We start from the raw sequence: 19,191 nt of genomic DNA on the forward strand, positions 1-19,191 counted from the left end.
TGTCCAGTAGAGTTTTCTGGAAAACAATCTTACTCTTGCCTTCTTTGCTCAAGATATGGCACTGTTCAAGCCACTGACAAGTTTGTGTGACCTTGAGATTGTAGGTGTATATGTCATCTTCCTGACAGAATGACTTGTCTTTTGAGTACTTCACTGTGACAGCTTTGAAATTGTGACATCAGTCATTTGCAGGAATTATGACTAAATCTGTGTTAACCTTCCACATTAACTTGCGTTCATTTTGTTAAAAAAGCATAGGATCGTTGGTAATTTCTGAAAATAGGTATTGGTATTAATTGAGGATGTCCTTTCCAAATATTTTGTTTTTCAAAACAGAGTAGCTAGATGTAAACTTTGAAGGGGCCCTGGATGTAAGGGCCTCTTTTTTTAAATAGAACCATTAGAGGTTCTATAGAGGGCCTACTTGCTCTCTGTATAATGTATGGAGAGGAGAGAAAGTAAAGAAGACAAGGGGATTGGAATGTCCACTCTGCTTTAAACTGTAATTTTTGGTGTTTAGAAACTCTGTGTCTCTTAAGCTTTCCTGGAAGTGTGTGTCCCTATACAGTGCCATCTGGAGCAAAATAAAATGTCAGTTCAACTACATTCTTGTTAGCATCATTATTATGTTTCCAAATCCTTATTTCTTGTACATATATATGTCCTGGTCAAGAGGAGTACTGAGTTGAAATTTCACTCCCTATCATGCTGTCTCAAATGAACTCTTAAGAGACTGGCAAGTAATCTCTTCCAGTCTCATCCCTGTCCTCCTTTCTTCACGTTCTTCCTTTGGTACCCCCAGGTTCCAGCCTTTTTACCCCTGAGACTCCAGCCACCCCTAATGTCCTTTTGCTCTTACGCCTGTCTTAATGATAGGATCAGTGGATTGATTTGTGCATTTCATTATCACATAAACATATTGACTACATAGGCCAGTGGGTGCCTGGTTTCATTGTCACTTATAAAAAAAAAAAAGTTCTGGATCTTCCCTAATGATATAGTTGGTTAAAGCACAACACTAGAAGCTGCAGCTGCTTCAGTACCAGTTCGATCCCTGGCCTTATAGGTGACCCACATGGCTCAGCAAACTTCTGTCTTGCCCACTGCTCCCCTCAGCAGTTTACTTCAGTCAGTCTGCCTGTTCTGCTCCCCACTCTGTCTCTGGTGAATCCTCTCACTGCCACTGTACCTCTGGCCTGTACCCCAGTTCCGTATGCATAAATAAATGAATCTTAAAATTAACGGTTCTATTTAAAAAAAAATGAACCTCGGCCCTCCCTGGTGGTGCAATGGGTTAAAGCACAGCACTGAAAAGCTAAAGCCGCTTCTGCATGAGTTCTATTCCCGCCTGCCCAGGAGGTGACCACATGGCGTGGCAGACTTCTCCTGACCCGCCCGCTGCTCCCCTCAGCAGTGTACTTCATCAATCTGCCTGTTCTGCTCCCGAATCTGTCTCTGGTGAAGCCTCTCACCGCCCCTGAGCCTCTGGCCTGTACCCCAGTTCTGTATGCACAAATAAATAAATCTTTAAAAAAAAAAATGAACCTCAAGACAGTTCCTCCCTTTTGGATCTACAGGCCAGCCTGCCTGCATCTCTACCACTAAGTCCTAAGTCAAGGCTAAAAGTGCTGGCTTGCATGAGGCTCTTCTACTGATTTTTTGCGTTGAGCTGAGTGGGATGAAATCCATCACTCCTGAGAAATTTTCAGGGCACTTAAACATGTCTGCTTTTCTACTTGTGATCCTTCTCCACTGCAACTGCATCCAATTCCAGAGATATGTGGGGAAAAGATTTCTCTCCTCTATGCCATGTGGTTCTTGTTTTGGCCTGGTTCTGGATCTCTCTCTTCTGTGAAAAGGGAAGCATAAAGAAACTTTTCTTGGCTACTTGCTTGCTTTTAATTATCCAAAAAGTAAAACCCATATTTTGTAAATATGTCTCCCTTTGCATGAAAAGATTACACTTTTGCTTCATGTGTTTACAGTGGGCCAGGGTTTCCAAATGTATCATTTGGCTGTTACACCCACTCTGAGGTCAGGTTTTCTTTTCTCTGAAATTTGATATCATGTACTATTATGTGATCTTGTTATAAAAATAACAGTTTATGATAAGCATTTTGTGAAATCAAAATCAGGGTCCATCTGGTAGCAGCCATGATTAATCTTGTTTTAGGATGATAAACATAATTGCATATTTTTAAATATGTAACAGCACAGTTCCCTCAACTTTGCCAAGGGTGAAGACTCAAATAAGCCTTTGTCCCTAAAAGTCTACAAGGCATGTTCTCCTCAGAAGTATAGTGAAACTTTAATAAATGGTTTAAGTGGATAACTGAATAAAATACTTTATTTTTCAAACCAAAACAATTTCTTACCAAGCAGTTGGCAAGCTTATAACAATGGCACTTTTGAAAATTGTTAAAATGTTATTGTAATTGTTTTTGAAATGATTAATATTGCAATAAGCATAGAATAATAAGTGATATAAGACCTCACCAACACCATTGATATTAAATTCAGTTTAACTTTTTAAAGTAATTACTGTACATTATCTTTATATTGCTAATTTAGACCTGCAGAATGATTTGACTGATTGCACCTACGAATTCCATTCACCACTCCCTCAGCCCTGCCCAGCTTCCTCTTAGTTTAGTGTAGTCCATTTATTATACTTAATGATTTAATGAACCTATATCAAGGTATTGTTAAGTATAGTCCATAGTTCACATTAAATTTTACTTTTATTTAAATTAAAGATTTCTTTGTTTATGCATACAGAACTGGGGTACATGCCAGAGGTTGAGGGCTGGTGACAGGATTCACCAGGGACAGAGTGGGGAGCAGAACAGTCTGACTGACAAAGTACAATGCTGAGGGGAGCAGAAGAAGGATCAGGAGAGGTCTGCCACGCCATGTGGTCACGTCCCTGACGAGGATCAAACTCATGCAGAGGTGGCTTTAGCTTCTTAGTGCTGTGCTTTACCTGCTGCGCCACCAGGGAGGGCCAAATTTCACTTTTTTTTTTTTTTTTGTACAATTCACTAGGGTCTTGACAAATGGAGAGTGATGTATACTACCATTGCAGTAATATCCAGGAGTGTTTAGAGCCCTAAAAAATCCCCTGAGCTTCACTTACTCATCCCCCCATCCTTCCTTCGATATCCTGGTAATCAGCAGTAATTTTTACTAGCTGTATATAGTTTTGGGTTTTCTAATTATCATACAGTTAGAACCATAATTTTTAAGTTCTCTGAATGTTTTGTGAGATTTGGTTGGACAACAATTAGAACAAAAAGCAACAAGACTTGAATGCTTATTCCCTTTGATATCTGTATATTACACTATTTCTTTATGATGTTTGACCAGAGAAATAAAATTCAAATATTTAATACCTTTAGCACAATATTGTCTGTCATCTAATGCATATGATGACTATTCACTGTGTGATGAGATAGAATATTTCTTTGCTATATACTTGCATATTTACAAAGGAGACATAACACATTGTGGTCATGTCCAAACATGTTTGTTAGTCTGTTCATTGCTTTGGAATGTATAAACAGAATTCCTCTATCCCCACACCCCTTAAGGGAATCCTCCTTACCTTATACTACTCCTTACCTTACACTCCTTACCTTACACTCCTAACCTTATACTAGCTTCGTATCACGTATGTGTCTAACCAGAGGTTCAAGTTTGCTGTTAACTGTTAAATAGATTCTGATTGCTTTAGGTAAATCTGATGATTCCTAAAAGCCCTGAGGGATAAATTGATCAGGGAAAAATATAACTAAAAAAAATGGAAAATTTAGAGCATTTAAATGTATTTGTTCAATTCAAATGTGACTACATAAAAATATAAATGTAAAACACACAAAGAATTCATTATGTTATGCATCTGGTGTAAATTTTCTTAAGGAATCAACTATTTCTTAAATGAGATGTTGATGTAAAGCAGTTGAATTTAATATTTATTAATTTTCCACTTACATGCAATAGATAACACTTTCAAAACCTTTTAAACCAAGTTCCAGATTGTCACTGTAGGATATTTCTACTTTTTTCCTTTTGTTCTGTTACATGTGTTTTCTTGCTATATTTTTGCTTTAGTTTAATTTTTATAAATTCACAGTTTTAAGGCTTTTGTATTTAAGAGCTTGCCCTTGAGCATATAAAAAGGAAAAACCCCTAGTCTGAAAGCACGGTCAACGATGACCATCTAGACTTCATGCAGAGAAATCTTAACAGCTAGTAGGTGTTCTAGCTTAGAAAAATAAAACAATAGGGAGGAAAGTGAAGTGAAGCACCTACTCTACTCACAGTGAATTTTCAATGACTTTTCAACTTGCGAAACAAATGATCAAAGTTAAAGATTGCTTTTAAACATGGTGCTCATATCATTAAACTTTCATTTACTAATGAGGGAAACCAAGGCATGAAAACTGAGACATGTTCCCAGTAAAAAAGGCACTTGCAGGGAACCTCCCTGGTGGCCCAAGGGGTTAAAGTGCATTACTATGAAGAAATACATAACCATTGAGCAAGAGTTCGATCCCCAGCCAGGGAGGTGACCTACATGGTACAGCATACTTCTCCTGTCTTATCTACTGCTCCCCTCAGCAGTGCTCCCTTTTGTATCCAAATCATATTTTCTTCCTCTAATAACCACAATAGGCTATAAAGCAAAGAACTTTGTATGAGCTACCAGGATATAATATTATGTCAAAACTGTAAACAGATGAATGATATAGTGTGGGTATTGTCCTCTTTATATGATGAGGTATTATTTGAACAAACTACATTTCAGCTGTTACCTATAGAAAAAGAAAACCGTATTGCCTCTGTGATGTTTATGCTTATAAATTTATGTAGAAATGTCCACAAATTCAAATAAGACATGTCTTTTGCTTAAAGATTTGATTTAGCCTTCCTTTTTTTTTTAGGATTTATTTATTTATTCATACAGAACTGGGGTACAGGCCAGAGATGTGGAGGGGGATAGGATTCACCAGAGACAGAGCGGGGAACAGAACAGGCAGATCTATGAAGTATATTGCTAAGGGGAGCAGCGGGCAGGTCAGGAGAGGTCTGCCATGCCATGTGGTCATCTCTGGGTCAGGCGGGGATCGAACTCATGCGGAAGTGGCTTTAGCTTCTCAGTGCTGTGCTTTAACCCACTGCGCCACCTGGGAGGGCCCTATCCTTCCTTTTTTATGATCACTTTCTATATTTTGTTTTCAACTCATGCAAAATCTACCAACATATATTTTTAAGTGTCTGTAAGCACCTAGCTCTTAACATTTGGTCTTAATAGGTTAGTACACTTTTTTTCTGTGGTAAAGTATGTAAGGAGTAAGTGATTTCCCTAGAGATTAAGTAATACCTAGAAAATGTGGGTTTCTATTCATAACTTAGAGAAATTAATTGGAAAATCTCAGTAGAGCTGAGTCCATCTTACAAATGGCTTCCATGTTGAGCAATTCTTGTATTGTCATAATCTTCAATGGAATGTTTCTGATAAAGACTATGTGAGAAACTGTTCTAAGTGGATAATAAGGAGGAGAAAAATATGTGGTAAAAGTAATCACTATTTACAAAATAGATTGTTGACTATATCTAATACAGCAACAGAGAAAAACTAATCAACTATATTTGATATTAAACATGGTTTGATCACATTAAGTCATTTTACTGATATTTTAAAATGTATTGTTTTAAAATAAAAGCAGGCTCAATAAAAGCAGGCTCAATAAAGAATTTTTTATATAGATATAAAATCCTAGTAAGAATCACTTAAGAAAAACCCTCTCATTTTGTTCTACAAAGTAATTAAATGATAATGCTAGGAACAAATTGAAAGAATGCTAATAGGTTTTTATAAAAGTAGTTCAGATTATGGTGTTTGTTTTTTTCTTTTGCTTCTTAATGTCTGAGAAGCTTAAAAAACTTATTTCTCAATTGTAGCACAGAAATCTAACATGCAGTAGATATTTGGGATAATTCATATTTTATATTGTCAAATTCATGTCCTTTTGTGGGTAAGTAACCATGTTAGCTTAGAACAAGACAACAATAAAACATCAACCCATTTTCCTTTTTAGTTAATCTGGTACCATTGTTTACTTATTTCCTTTCTTTGCTTATTGTTGCTGAATAAAACGCTTTTGCACTACTGCCTATTGTATGCTTTGAATGGAGCTATAATTTATATTCTATAAAGAAAGGTTTTAAGGCAACATGTTTTGTTCCTTTAAGTGTATGTACAAGTTTGAGGAATAGCAATCCAAAATCTTTTATTAAACAAAGAATGAAGTGAGCCAATTTAATATAATTTTAGGCATTGTTGTTCTGACACCATAATAAAGCTGAAAAAAGTTTTTGGTCTCGATAAAACAGAACACTGTCTGTGTTAACCTGGTCAAATTTGATATAACCAGGATCTGTTATAAATTATTTCTTTGTGGTAAGGCTTGACTGATACATGCTAATGGAATTCATGGACCATCTGAGGCTTTGGAAGAAGGCATTCCATAAATATTTGTTGAATTTAAGAGTGAATGTGTGTAAGAATAAATTATTTTCATGTGCAGTAATAACACCTTAGTCTGAGTAGAATCTTAGAATCTTTATAATATTAGAATCTTTATAATAACTGTTATCATTATAAATTTTTTTCCATTAAAACTTAAAAGGTAGAAGGTGCACTTGGACAAAATTTTTATTTTTACCTTAAACAAAACAGTCCTAGACAATTTAAGTTTCCAAAACAGATTTTACTAAAATGATAACTTTTAAATGGTCTATCATAGTAATTCTGTACATGGTGAAAAAAAATGTTATCGGTAAGTTAAGTTATAGTCTACTTGTTAGGAAGTATCTGTACTGAATAATTTAGCAATTAGGTGTGGGAGGTTGGAGAAGTTCATGCTCTTTTTAATGCTCATCATGAGAATTGTGTGATAGTTCTTGCTGCAGCAGATACAAAAGTCGAAGTGTTGCAGTGAATGTTCCCAGTTATTGTTACCAGCTGACCTCTCTCCACATTATAATAGTGTTGAATAAGGTTGAGAACCATGAAATTCTAGAATTTTAGAACTGGGAAATCATATTTTAACTTATCCAAAAGTCCCATTGGCCTATAGCTGGGGACACTGAGACTCATAAATGTAGAGATGAGTCAAACCAACACAATGAATGTTTTTAATTAAATAGGTTGTTTTTATACAGTTTTAAGTAAGTAGTACTTTGGAATCTGAACTTGTCTTGTGGAAGGTTTATGTAAATTAACTTCATTTTTTTTCTCCACCATACAGCGTACATTTCACTGGATTTTAGCAATCCATGTCTGTCTCTTCTAGGAGGATGCAAAGGTTTTTGTGGCAGTCATCTTGCCTGACTGTTTTATACATTTGCACTGTTAACATTAATCCTGATGACTGTAGCAGAGCCATCCTTCAAATATTTGGACAGTGTATTAATGTCCCATAGCAATAAGAGAAAACTTAATAACCATTCAACTAATAAATCAAGCATCTCTTAAAATATCTGATTAACACAGACTGTGTTCCATTTTTCTCCCTACAGTCTCCAAACGTCCACAACTACCCCGATATGGAAGCTGTTCCCCTGTTGCTAAACAATGTGAAAGGGGAGCCCCCGGAGGACTCGTTATCTGTAGATCACTTCCAAACACAAACTGAGCCAGTGGACTTGTCAATCAACAAAGCCAGGACCTCCCCCACCGCTGTTTCGTCCTCCCCGGTTTCCATGACAGCATCTGCCTCCTCACCTTCTTCTACTTCAACATCTTCATCATCTTCTAGTCGTCCAGCCTCATCCCCAACTGTTATAACATCGGTTTCTTCAGCATCATCTTCGTCAACAGTATTAACTCCAGGGCCCCTTGTTGCCTCTGCATCTGGTGTAGGAGGCCAGCAATTTTTGCACATTATCCACCCTGTACCGCCTTCAAGTCCCATGAATTTACAGTCTAACAAACTGAGTCATGTTCACCGCATCCCTGTGGTGGTACAGTCGGTGCCTGTTGTCTACACAGCTGTGCGGTCACCCGGAAATGTGAACAACACTATTGTCGTGCCGCTTCTGGAGGATGGGAGAAGCCATGGCAAAGGTAAGAGAGACAAGTGAAGTCTTGGTTTATGGCAAGCCTACAGGTAATTTCACTGGGTGGACAGATCCTCAGCTGTATACAGACTTGATGCATCCAAAGAGATTCCATGCAGGACAGAGGTATCAGCTGATCAACCACTGACTCGTTCACAGTTTAGTAAGAACTAACCTCATATTTATATTCATACGTTCTCCAATATTTTTTACTGTGTTGATATATTGGCATGCATCATGTCATTCAGTGTCAGACTTCAAAGATTAAATTAGCACAATAATGCTTACCTCGACACTTTGGATTAGGACAGTCTGTAGTTGGGACAGTCTGTGGAAAGACAATCTGTAGTTGTAATCCTTAGGAAAGGTTACAAGACAAGAAGATACTTTGTTATGTGACTATATGTAATAATACCTAGTTTCCTAACTACATCTGATAGTTATGGAGCTGATTTTGAAGTTATTTTTCCATTTCTATATTCTTATTTTTTCCCATTGTTTACTAGAAAGACTTTTACTAGCATTATTTGGTTGACTTTGTTTTCCCTTTTCAGGCACCTAAAGATTTAGCTACCCTCCCACACAAATGTAAAATGCCTAAATCATCAGCTCATTCCCTTTTAATATGAGTACATGTATATATTTCTTTGGTCTTCAAAGTCTACAAACAGTGATGAATTAAGACGTATGGAATATTGCTTTTTGCTTTGATAGGATCTTATTGCAGCAAATAATTAAAATGTGATCTATGAACACATAAACACTGTCTTCTCACAAAATGGTGGTTTGGGGTTCTGTATAGGACAGGATTCAATACACAGAATTAACATTGGGTTATGAACTTAAGAGAAATATTTGCAAATAAATACTAAACATTTGTACATTTACCTCTAACAAGTTACAGGTTGTATCTGCAATTAATTTTTTCACAGCACATGAGATAAATTTTACCTTCCCAGTCTTACCAAGCAAAAAAATGTCACAATTCGAAGCAATAAAACTGTGGACAGCAAATGGAGGAAAACCTGTGCTTACCTGACCACCTCACTATGTTGTGCTGCTACACACAGTGTCCAGGAACTAGCTCCATCATCTTCTTGAAAAATTAGGAGAAAAAGGAGAATCAGGATGCCCTCAGTTGGATTTTACCTTAACTGAACCCTCAAAGTTGTTAATACTTATGAGAAAAATGAGCTAATTCACTTAAATAATACTGAGAATCACATTAGCTATTTTCTTTTTAAATTTACAGTTGTGTTTATAAATTTTCTAAGAATTATGAATAGCAAAATTATAACCATAATTTATATTATGTGCACATGCATATATATATGTGTGTGTGTGTGTACACTATAGAATCCAATCTTTTTGTGACTACTACTTAAAGGAAATGCTACTTTTACTGGTTAAAATTTTAATGCTGTTTCTGATTTGTTTTTGTTTTGTTTTGTTTTTTTTACAATTTGGATTTATTACTTTAATAAACAAGAAATACCTCCTTTTTGCCATTATAATTTTATAGGTAAGCTTATTTTTCATTAACATATTTAACATAAGCATTATATTGCCAGAATTAAATTTTCTGGGAAATGTAACTTTGCAAGAGAACTTTGTAAAATCTCAGGTGGTCATTTGTTCTGTACATGAGTATTTTTTTTAGTTTTATGTGATGTTTTTCACAGTAGTTTTCTGAAATTAATAACAGGAAATTTTTTAGTTGTAAATCATTAGACTGTGAGACAAATGTTGCAAACATGAGCGTTGGGATCAAGAGTGTATGAACTAAAAGCCTAGTTTTCTCACATACTGATTTGGACTTGGGGGACTCATCTCATCACATTAGTTTTCATTCTCTCAAGGAATAAAATGGGGATAATAACATCTATCCTTGAAGATTATTGGGAAGGTTAGTTAAGAGCTTATGGGTAAATATCTAAGAATCATCAAATCATCAGCTCAATAATTTTTTACAATTATTATTTTTATTATTTCCTGCCAACAATAATGTTCAGAAAATTGTTTCTCTGTCTTGTAAAAATTGAATCTGGAGAGAGAAAAACCCATTAAATTAAAAATGAAAAGCTTCCCAAGAAATTGATCTGGAAATTCCACTATAAGTTGTTACTACACATAACAACTGAAGAGGTGTGAACCTATACTTCTGAATCATAATCAACACTGTAAACAAATGTTACCTGGGGGGGGGAGTATATATATAAAGTTGTTATTATCACAACTTATAAAGAATGAGAATTTGGCGTGAAACACTGTCTGGAAACATCCTGTATTTTCTATTTTATTAGTTTGTATTAAGTTTTTATGATCACTATATTCTAGAAATATTACTGTAACATTTTATAAGTTACTTTATTATTTAATTGATTAATTAGATGATGTTAAAATGTGTCTGGGGGGAAGGCCTGCCTACCTCATTGATTAAGGGACAGGGTATATTTCACTAATTCCTCAAGTCTTTATTTTTGCATGTATGTGGCCGGGCACTGAGCCAGCAATGAAATGGCTGAGTGATAAAAAGTGCCTCTGATCCATTTCCACCTAGGACTTGTAGATCTAATGTGAATGGGCAAAAAGAAATATGATAGGAAAGTTGGATTTTCAAAATGCTAATAATAAAAATACAAAACTAACTCATATAAATGTAAGTGAATGCACTGGCTAGTGACTTTTAAAGTTGGTATAATATATCTGTTCTCTAATGGAGGGGTAGATTATCTCATATGTCACATTACACAAAAGATTGCGAATATCCACATTCATGTCTAAGGTAGTTCATTATGTGAAGTGAGTCATTGCCCATTCAAGTATTTGTTGAACATCTATCATGTATCAGGCATTTTATGGGGACCAGGGATCCGGTGTGAAACAAGCCAGATGCTGTTTCTATCTCAGAATACTTAGACTACTGGGAGATAATGGCATGAAATAAAAAGATCACACAATTAACTGATAATTGTGAACAGAGTTGGATTAAAACATAGACAAGCCATGGATTTGCCCAGGGGAGAGGATTTAATTATAATAGCACACAGAGAATGAAGTAATTGACAAAAGTAATTTCATGGAGGGTGTTATACATGGTTGGAAGAAGTGTTGCACTAAGATATTCAGAGAATGGTTAGGATTTGGGGATGTGGTTAGATGAAACTTTGATGTGGGTATGCTTCACTGACACAGTGATGTGAAAATGCTTTCCAATTTAATGAGGATAGAACTTCAGCCCATTCAAGTCTTTTTAGACCATTGGTCTAAAGGAATGGCAAGCTGCTAGCTAGCGCCCGCACTGAGTTCCAGTTGGGCCTTGAACTAATATTTTCACCTAGAATTGTGAAGGGGGAGGTTTCAGAAGAGGTCTTTCAGAAAAGACAGTTTCCTCTTGGTACCAAAAGGATACAATGAAAGTTTGGCCCCCAAAGTAGTCGTGCTCATTGGGAAACTTCCTGTGTAGCAAATAGCCAGGGGACTGGCCTGGTCCTTTTGATACCTTTTCAACTGAGATATATTATTTATACACTAAGACCTTCAGGAGTTTATTTGTCCTCATAAAATAATTTCAGTCTTTCCTGTGGAAGTTTTTGGTAGATTTTCCAGGAGATGTCTTTTGCATTTTTTTAACAGTTACTTAGTAAAAAAGCATGAAAGATGGTTACAGATAGCAATGTTGTTCTTGGTTCATTACTTCTCTGATGGAAGAGTACCTGTGATTAGGAGTCTCCTGCCTTCCTTGGGGTGAGCTAGGGAGGTAAAAGAAATAATGTTTAGGAGATTGCAAGGGAGATGGTGTTTTAAAGAGGTCATCATCAGTTATATTGTCAGATAAAAGGAGGATTGACTAACTGTTGAACATCTGATGAGTGTTTCTTGGTGATATGGCATGTCTTATGGCAGTGGAGAGGTGCAGGAAAAGGACTGAGTGCAGTTTATGTGCAAATAGATGGAAGGTGAAGATAGTCAGTCTAAACAACTTTTTGCATAGTTTTACTGGAAAATAAAGTGGCGAAATGAAATGCTAACTTGATGCACATAGGTTCTCAAAGGAGAGATTTTTATTAACAAAGGGTGTTAGTATAGCTTATTTGTATGCTGTTAAGAGTAATTCAGTAGAGAGTTGATGATGGATAATTCTGGAAAGGGAAAAATTATAGAAGCAAAGTCCTTAATTGCATTGCTTGTTCTTATACTGTGAAAGTAACTAGTATCTTGCAATAATTACTCTGAATTCTAAAGTCACTTTTTTAGATGGGCATTTTTAGGGAAAAAGATAAAAAGAGAAAATGAAAGGAAATGCACAAACAGAAGATAATCTTGGATTGACAGGAAAAGCAGATAAATAAAAGTTAAGTAAACCTTGGGTACCATTGAGAATTATAAAAGTGATATTCGAGTTAATATAAATGTAAGGTCAGACACTTCTCATTCATGGTCCAGTGCAATATATATAAAACAATACATAAACCCAAAATAATTTGCATTTGTCATTGCAGACTTTTTAAATCTTGCAGTATTGAAATTAAATTTCAAAAGATTCAAAATACTTAAAACATAATCCCATAACCACCCTGTGAAATACAAATAAAGAAATTAAATAAGCTTATCCCTTCCCTTCCATACTAAACTGGTCCTTTTTCTGTGTAGCTACAGGAACAGATAGATAAATCACCTCAATGCCCAGGAAGGTGGCTCAAGTTTTAGTTTATGTAGATGGTCTGTTATTTCTCCTCCATGACCCATTATTGCCCTCTCTGTATCATCTAAAACCCAGCATATACTTCTGTGACTGCCATATAATAAATAGATTGCCTGAAAATATCTCAGCCTCAGACCGACCCCCATGTAGCTACATTCTCGCTGAGGACAGTGCAATTTCAGTAGCCCACTCTACCAGAATTTCATAAAACATTTATGCCTTAGACTTTCTTGTAATGGTGTCACTTGAAGAATAACTTGTTCTGGGTCATATGGGTCTTGTTCCTGGCAGAAAACAATTATACAATTAAATCCTTCTGTACAAAGTGCTTTGCCCCCAAAATGTCAGGTTAGAGCTGTTAAGAAACCAGCACCACTGGGGCATGTAATTTCTTTGGTCATCTCTTAAAGGAGTGTTGTTTCCTCATTATATTTAGATGAAGTGAAGAATTGTCCAAAAATATACCTTATTTTCCTAGCACTCATTCAGGAGTTTAAAAGGATGTGGCCATGGGCAAGTTTGAAATACTCACACCCCATTTTCTTCCTACAGGCAGTTGCTTTTCTCAGCAGCCTACAGGAAGAAGCCACAAGTGTATTTTTAGTCCTGTAGAATTTATTTTTGTCAAGGAAAATATGGCCTTTGCAGTGATTGCTGTAAAGCTGGCTTTGGGGCTGACCATAGAATGCAACTGTAGTTTTGCTTCCAAGAAACTCATTTCAGACCTCTGTTTTATCAATTTGCTTCTGTTTTCAGCTCTCCCTCTTGTTCCTGTTAACAATGTCTTATTTCAGGTCATTTTTTTTTTTTTTTTTATCACAAGCTTGCTCCTTCCAGCTACCTTACACACAACCATCATCTTGTACCTCACCATGCAGTGGAATCCTGGTGTCATCTATCCATAGGACCAGAATAGTTCGGGGCAGCTGAACTAGCCTTTGTAAGGCAGTCTTTGCTTCTTGAGTGACTGAACTATCACAGCTTTCTCTGTTGCATTTGTTCTTCTCCTGAGGCTTTAGTATGAGCACTACTTAGTATAGTTTCATATTTTAATTTGGAATTTGAATTTCTTGTCAAAGAATTTTACTAATGTTCTGTTTGTTAATATTGTGGACTGGGAAGTAGGACTAGGATTGTTTTGACTTTGTTTTTTAATTCTTAAATATAGATTTTGATAGGATGTAGTTGGCCTCTCTATTTGTCATAAGAAAACAAAGGCAGGAAGCTGTTAAATAGTGAGCCAAAGTTTATGAAAAAACTGAATTTTACATAGTTCAGAACATTCTATTTTATACAGCTATATTGGTCATTTTTATTTGGTTTTACCTGATTTTCTACATGACATAGGATTAGCATAGAAGAGAGAAATTTTGGTAAACTCCTTGTAAATTGTAAATAGCAAAGCATGAGTTTAATTGGCTTCCCCGCCCCCCCACACACACACATTTAATAGCACATAAAAGTATAAAAGGTAAATAAAGAGAAAAGGGAGTAAGTATGAATGTAAGAGGAGAGATGATACTTCACTTAGATTTTATTTAAGTGAGGATATAGATAAGAGAAAAAGCCATTTATTAAATATAGTAACTAAGGCAAGAGTTTAGCAAACGAACTTGGTACTTAAGCTGCCATAAACTTATCGCTAGGATACTATTTTAAATTGTTAAGGCAATTTGTTCCTATAATAAAAAGATAGCATTTATGTTTAAATAAATACATGGCTAAATGTGATACTTTAACAAAATAGTGTTCTTATGTAATTTCTATGTCATTATCACCACACTTGAAACAGTTTTCTCTGATATTTAATACATTGAACATTACATATTTGAATTTTAAAATATCTTTTATTAACTTTATAGGTTCATTTTTTAAAAAGTTTTCTTTTATCCTGAAGTAAATATTCTTTTTATATATAAAGCTAATTTCCAACAGTACAGGTACTGCTATGCTTCAAGGAAAGCAATATCTTACATATTAGATTGCAGACATTTATGAATTATTTTGATGTCTGGAAATATATAGTTATATGAAATCTCAGGCATCAGGTGGATATATCTATCTCTCTGTGTATATATTTAGCAAATGGGCATTTTACCTAATACCTCTTAAGACCGACTAGGAACAAATGAAAGAAGGAAGTACGATCTGAGAGGGAAAGTTGGTCTTAAAATCCTGCCTGGCACTATTTTAAATTGGCTTTTTAATTATTTACAACTCCTTGGCTGTGGTTTCTGTTCCTGGGTTTGTTTTTTTAATTCCCTCAATAATAATTCTTTTTCTATACCAAACTATGTCACTATTTTCTGAGTTCTTTCTCTTTCTTTTCTGTTGTTAATGGAGATTTTGATTAACTGATATTCTGCTGTGTTCTTTAGGAAAGAATAAATTGATATTTGTCTATCTAATAAATAAGGGGTACCAATTTACCAAGTAGTAATCATATACCTGAGCTTTTCTTCAACTACTTTTATGTGCAGGAAATACTGTTTTGATCATCAGTCAGTTGTGTGTAGTTTTCATAACCAGGTGGCTTCACATCTTTCCTGTTAATTAGCTCATTTATTCAACAAATGTTTTATAGACCAATTATATGGCCAGGAATTTCTCCTACTCCCAGCTGTGACAAGTTTTTAAATAACTTCTTAAAAGGCAACCACAGTTTACTATATTCTAAAGCAATATTATACAGAAGGTCTTTTTCCTTTTAGCAAATCCTGAAATTAATTTAGTAGGTCATAATTAGCAAGAAGAAAATTGAATAGAATGGAGTAGTTTGAAAATTTCTAAGAGAATCACTTAAGTAGGGATTATATCATAAAACTTTTGTTGAGTAACCTATTGATTTGCATGCAGATATGGTACTCTGTGTGTGTGTGTGTGTGTGTGTGTGTGTGTGTGTGTGTGTGTGTGGTGTGTGTGTGTGTGTGAGTGAGAGAGAGACAGAGACAGAGAGAGATTTACTGAGAGATACCTTATGTTGAAATATGTCTTTATCATTGTGATTATTGCTCCCCAACAATTAAGAGACTAGTGGAATTCTGTAACCTTTAATTCAAGCCCTTCTCTCTCTTCCTTTCTCAAAATAACTTCCCTGGGTCTGCTTTCTTTTCTGTCCCTCACTCTATTTCCCTTTTTTCTTCTCCTAGTTGTCCATCTCTACCTTCCTCCACCCCTCACCATTACCTTTTTCTAACTCTTGATTCTTCTTTCTCTTCCACATCTCACCAAATTAACTATCTCAGAGAAGTATTGTGGACCTAAGGATCTACTACAAAATGATGGTCTTTGTAGTGCCATCTAGTGGTTGAATTTTAAAGTGGGAAAAGAATGGAAGAGGAACTAATTGCCAGTGCAGTGAGTTGCCCCTTTTAAGTAAACTGTGAGCCTGAATTTGAAATCTAATTTACCTACTTTATAACTACTTTGTTTCTAGAGCGAATATATATAAAGTTTAATAAAAACATCTTAGATGAGAAAGTGAAAGTGTAGCGGCTACCCATGTTTCCTACTTTACATCTTATACATTGTATTTGAATTCTGTTTAATTTACTTACTAGTACTTTCTGTGATTCTGTGCTGAGAGTTTTTTGTAATTGTAGATTGTGTTGTTAAGTAAATGTTGTGTGTTTAGTAAGCACAATTAGGCAACTTCTCTGAACTGATTAATGCTTTGTTGAGTATTATAGGACAAAATATAAATGAAAAATGGAGAGTTATGTAATCTGTATTCTTAGGATAAAATAGTTTGGAGTCTCCCACAGTTCCTCTAAACCTCATAACTACTCTTTCCCCAAACATCACTTTGTGTCTGACACTAGTAAATGCTCACTCAATATTTATTGACAGAACAGATAAATGTATTATTTTAGCTTGCTGCACGTTCAATGTTTGGATTAAATGCTTAGGAATGCTGTGTCAGTGTTTTAGACCATTCTAAACCCTGGCCATATAAGGAACCTTCCTAGGGTGGTGAAATAGACAAGCAACAACATCAAGTGATAACCAGCAGAGTCTTCTCAGAGTCCTCACATCCTCACAGTCTGATTCCTACCACCTCTTCACCCCAGTCTGTTGCTACCCCACCAAATATGTATCCTGTCCTTCTTAGATACCATTTTCATAACTTTTCATAACTCTTATCTTCCATGTTTCTTGTCCTAGAAGGCCTTTTTTTCCTTCTGCAAAATAATCTGGTTTAAACACCTTCTTTTCTAAAAGGTATATGCAAAATTGTAAGGCAACATTTTCATATGTATGTGGACATTTATAGATATATATGTATATACATTTACAGATATATATTTCCCTTGGTTTAATATATTTCATTCAAATATATTAATGTAGACTATAATATACCATAGGATAATATAATCTATACCATATAATTATATTATTCTAGAGTGATATATTTGCCTCCTTACTTATCCATTGTCACAGTAAATGACATTTACTTTCCCAAAGTTGTTAGCTACTTTAAGTCAACCGGCCATCAAGTAATTCTTTGGTGTTCTCAAGTATCCTTTTTCTGCTATTCCCTTGTATTTTTGTTGTTGTTGTTGTTTTAATTTCATAGTAACTAACACTAAGAGTAATCTTTAGTGGCACATTATGGCTGCTTGATATGATTTATGTTTTAATAGTTTATGGAGTTGATCCCCTCTGTAGATGAAGGATATTGTTATGGATTCCAAGCAGTCTTAATGAAAAGCCACCACTATATGAAAACTATAGTCAGTTCTTATTTAATCTTTTACTCGTAGGTAAAATGTTTTGCCTGTGAAACTTGGAAAAATGACTTTGATTGGGAGCAGGTAATTAATAGAGTCTGCTGGGTTTCTCATATGTAATAGTAATGCCAATTTCTTTTCCCAGACAGAGTGAAACAAAGTACACCTCTACCCCACTGCAGTTAAGAGTGTCAGCATCACAGAACCATAAAATCTCAATAAAAATCTAAAAACTGTGGAGTATGGATAATCCCACTATAAATTGTAATAAAAATTACCCCTCAAGACTCTATATTCTCTCCATTAAGCTCATAGACACTGTCTCTTTGTACATAAAGTTTTATGAAATAAATCGACCAGGTCTTCTGTCCTTACCAGCCAGCAAGCTGTTGTGATTTAAAAGCTGATAACAGTACAATCATTTTTTGGTATTTGCACTTCATCTTAAAAACATAAATTTCATCTAACAAACCCTAAACAGAAGGAAAATGCTTCTTTTATTTGCACCGTGCAGTGCATTTCTCTTCGTGAGAAAGAATAAACGACATCTTTACCACAGTGGGTCCATTTCTTGCAGCCATAAAACAAAGATTTGGTTTCCTCCTTCAAATCTCTAATCTTAAAAGTAGTTCAGCAAACCCAAGCAGAAATCCAAAACAGCTTTGTCTGAACTGTTTCAAATCTTTGTGTGTTCACGAGGAATTGTCAATTCTGTGATGGCATTTTTTAAAATCTTGTGTCAAGATAAAAACAGGTAGCATTTGAGGTGAAGGCTAAGAAACGTAAGATACTATTACATCAAGCAAAAATCAAAATATTCCTCAGGAAAAGAGTGAACGGTGAGGACAGAGTATAGTTTTGCCAAATCGCACGTAAGTAATAAGGCTCCAATCATGTCACATAGAACAGAAAACAGAGTACATGCATGGCTCATACTGTGAATTACTGCAAGGAGAGCATCTGAGGGGCTTCTCTGAAAGAGAAAATCTATCAACTCATAGTATAGATCTACTCCTTGGAATCTTTGTGAATATGATTTTCCAGATGTGAACAGAGAGAAAGGAGTGAATAAAACATGGTAAAGGAAAACTGGATGAGAATGTTATTTCTCCCTATTTATGTTTATTACTTAGGTTCCCTAAAATGTTACCTCAATAGACAGTTGATGAATTCCTAATAGCCATACAAAAAATTGTCACATTTCAGTGATGTAGTTTTATTTAATAAAAGAAATCCAGTGACTCTGCATTAGCAATCTGCAGATTCCCTCCTGGGAATCTCGAATGTTAGCCCCTTACCCAAGTGAGGAGACTGCCTTTATCTGTAGGTACACTAAAGGACAAAAGTGGCTGCCAACAAAGAAGGTGTCAAAATTATTATTAAAATAAGAACTTGGAGAAATCGCAGTAAAGCCTTTTGGGATTGGAGTAAATAGGCTTACACAGCTCTTTAGTCCTTAGAGATAATACTTTATTACAGCATAATAATTGCTTTTGAAATAATGACCATTAGTAATGAAAGACAGGTTAAATTATAGTCAGTCTATTTGAATTAGGCAACAAAGTATGTAATAAATCTTATAAAGATATTTATTAAAAATCATTTAAATAATTAACCCGCATTGAATACCTA

The 19,191-nt window shown here is 35.2% G+C and overlaps 1 protein-coding gene across 1 annotated transcript in view; it reads left to right on the forward strand.

The window, feature by feature from the left end:
- Positions 1–19,191, forward strand: part of KLF12 (Kruppel-like factor 12) — a 371,693-nt gene that overhangs the window by 241,568 nt on the left and 110,934 nt on the right. The window contains exon 4 of the mRNA XM_004680096.2: positions 7,585–8,131. Coding sequence (XP_004680153.1) covers positions 7,585–8,131 — 547 coding nt within the window. The remainder of the gene's footprint in view (positions 1–7,584; positions 8,132–19,191) is intronic.

The sequence above is a fragment of the Condylura cristata genome, unplaced genomic scaffold (genome assembly GCF_000260355.1).
Source record: "Condylura cristata isolate star-nosed mole 26May11 unplaced genomic scaffold, ConCri1.0 scaffold00010, whole genome shotgun sequence".
Lineage (NCBI taxonomy): Eukaryota > Metazoa > Chordata > Mammalia > Eulipotyphla > Talpidae > Condylura > Condylura cristata.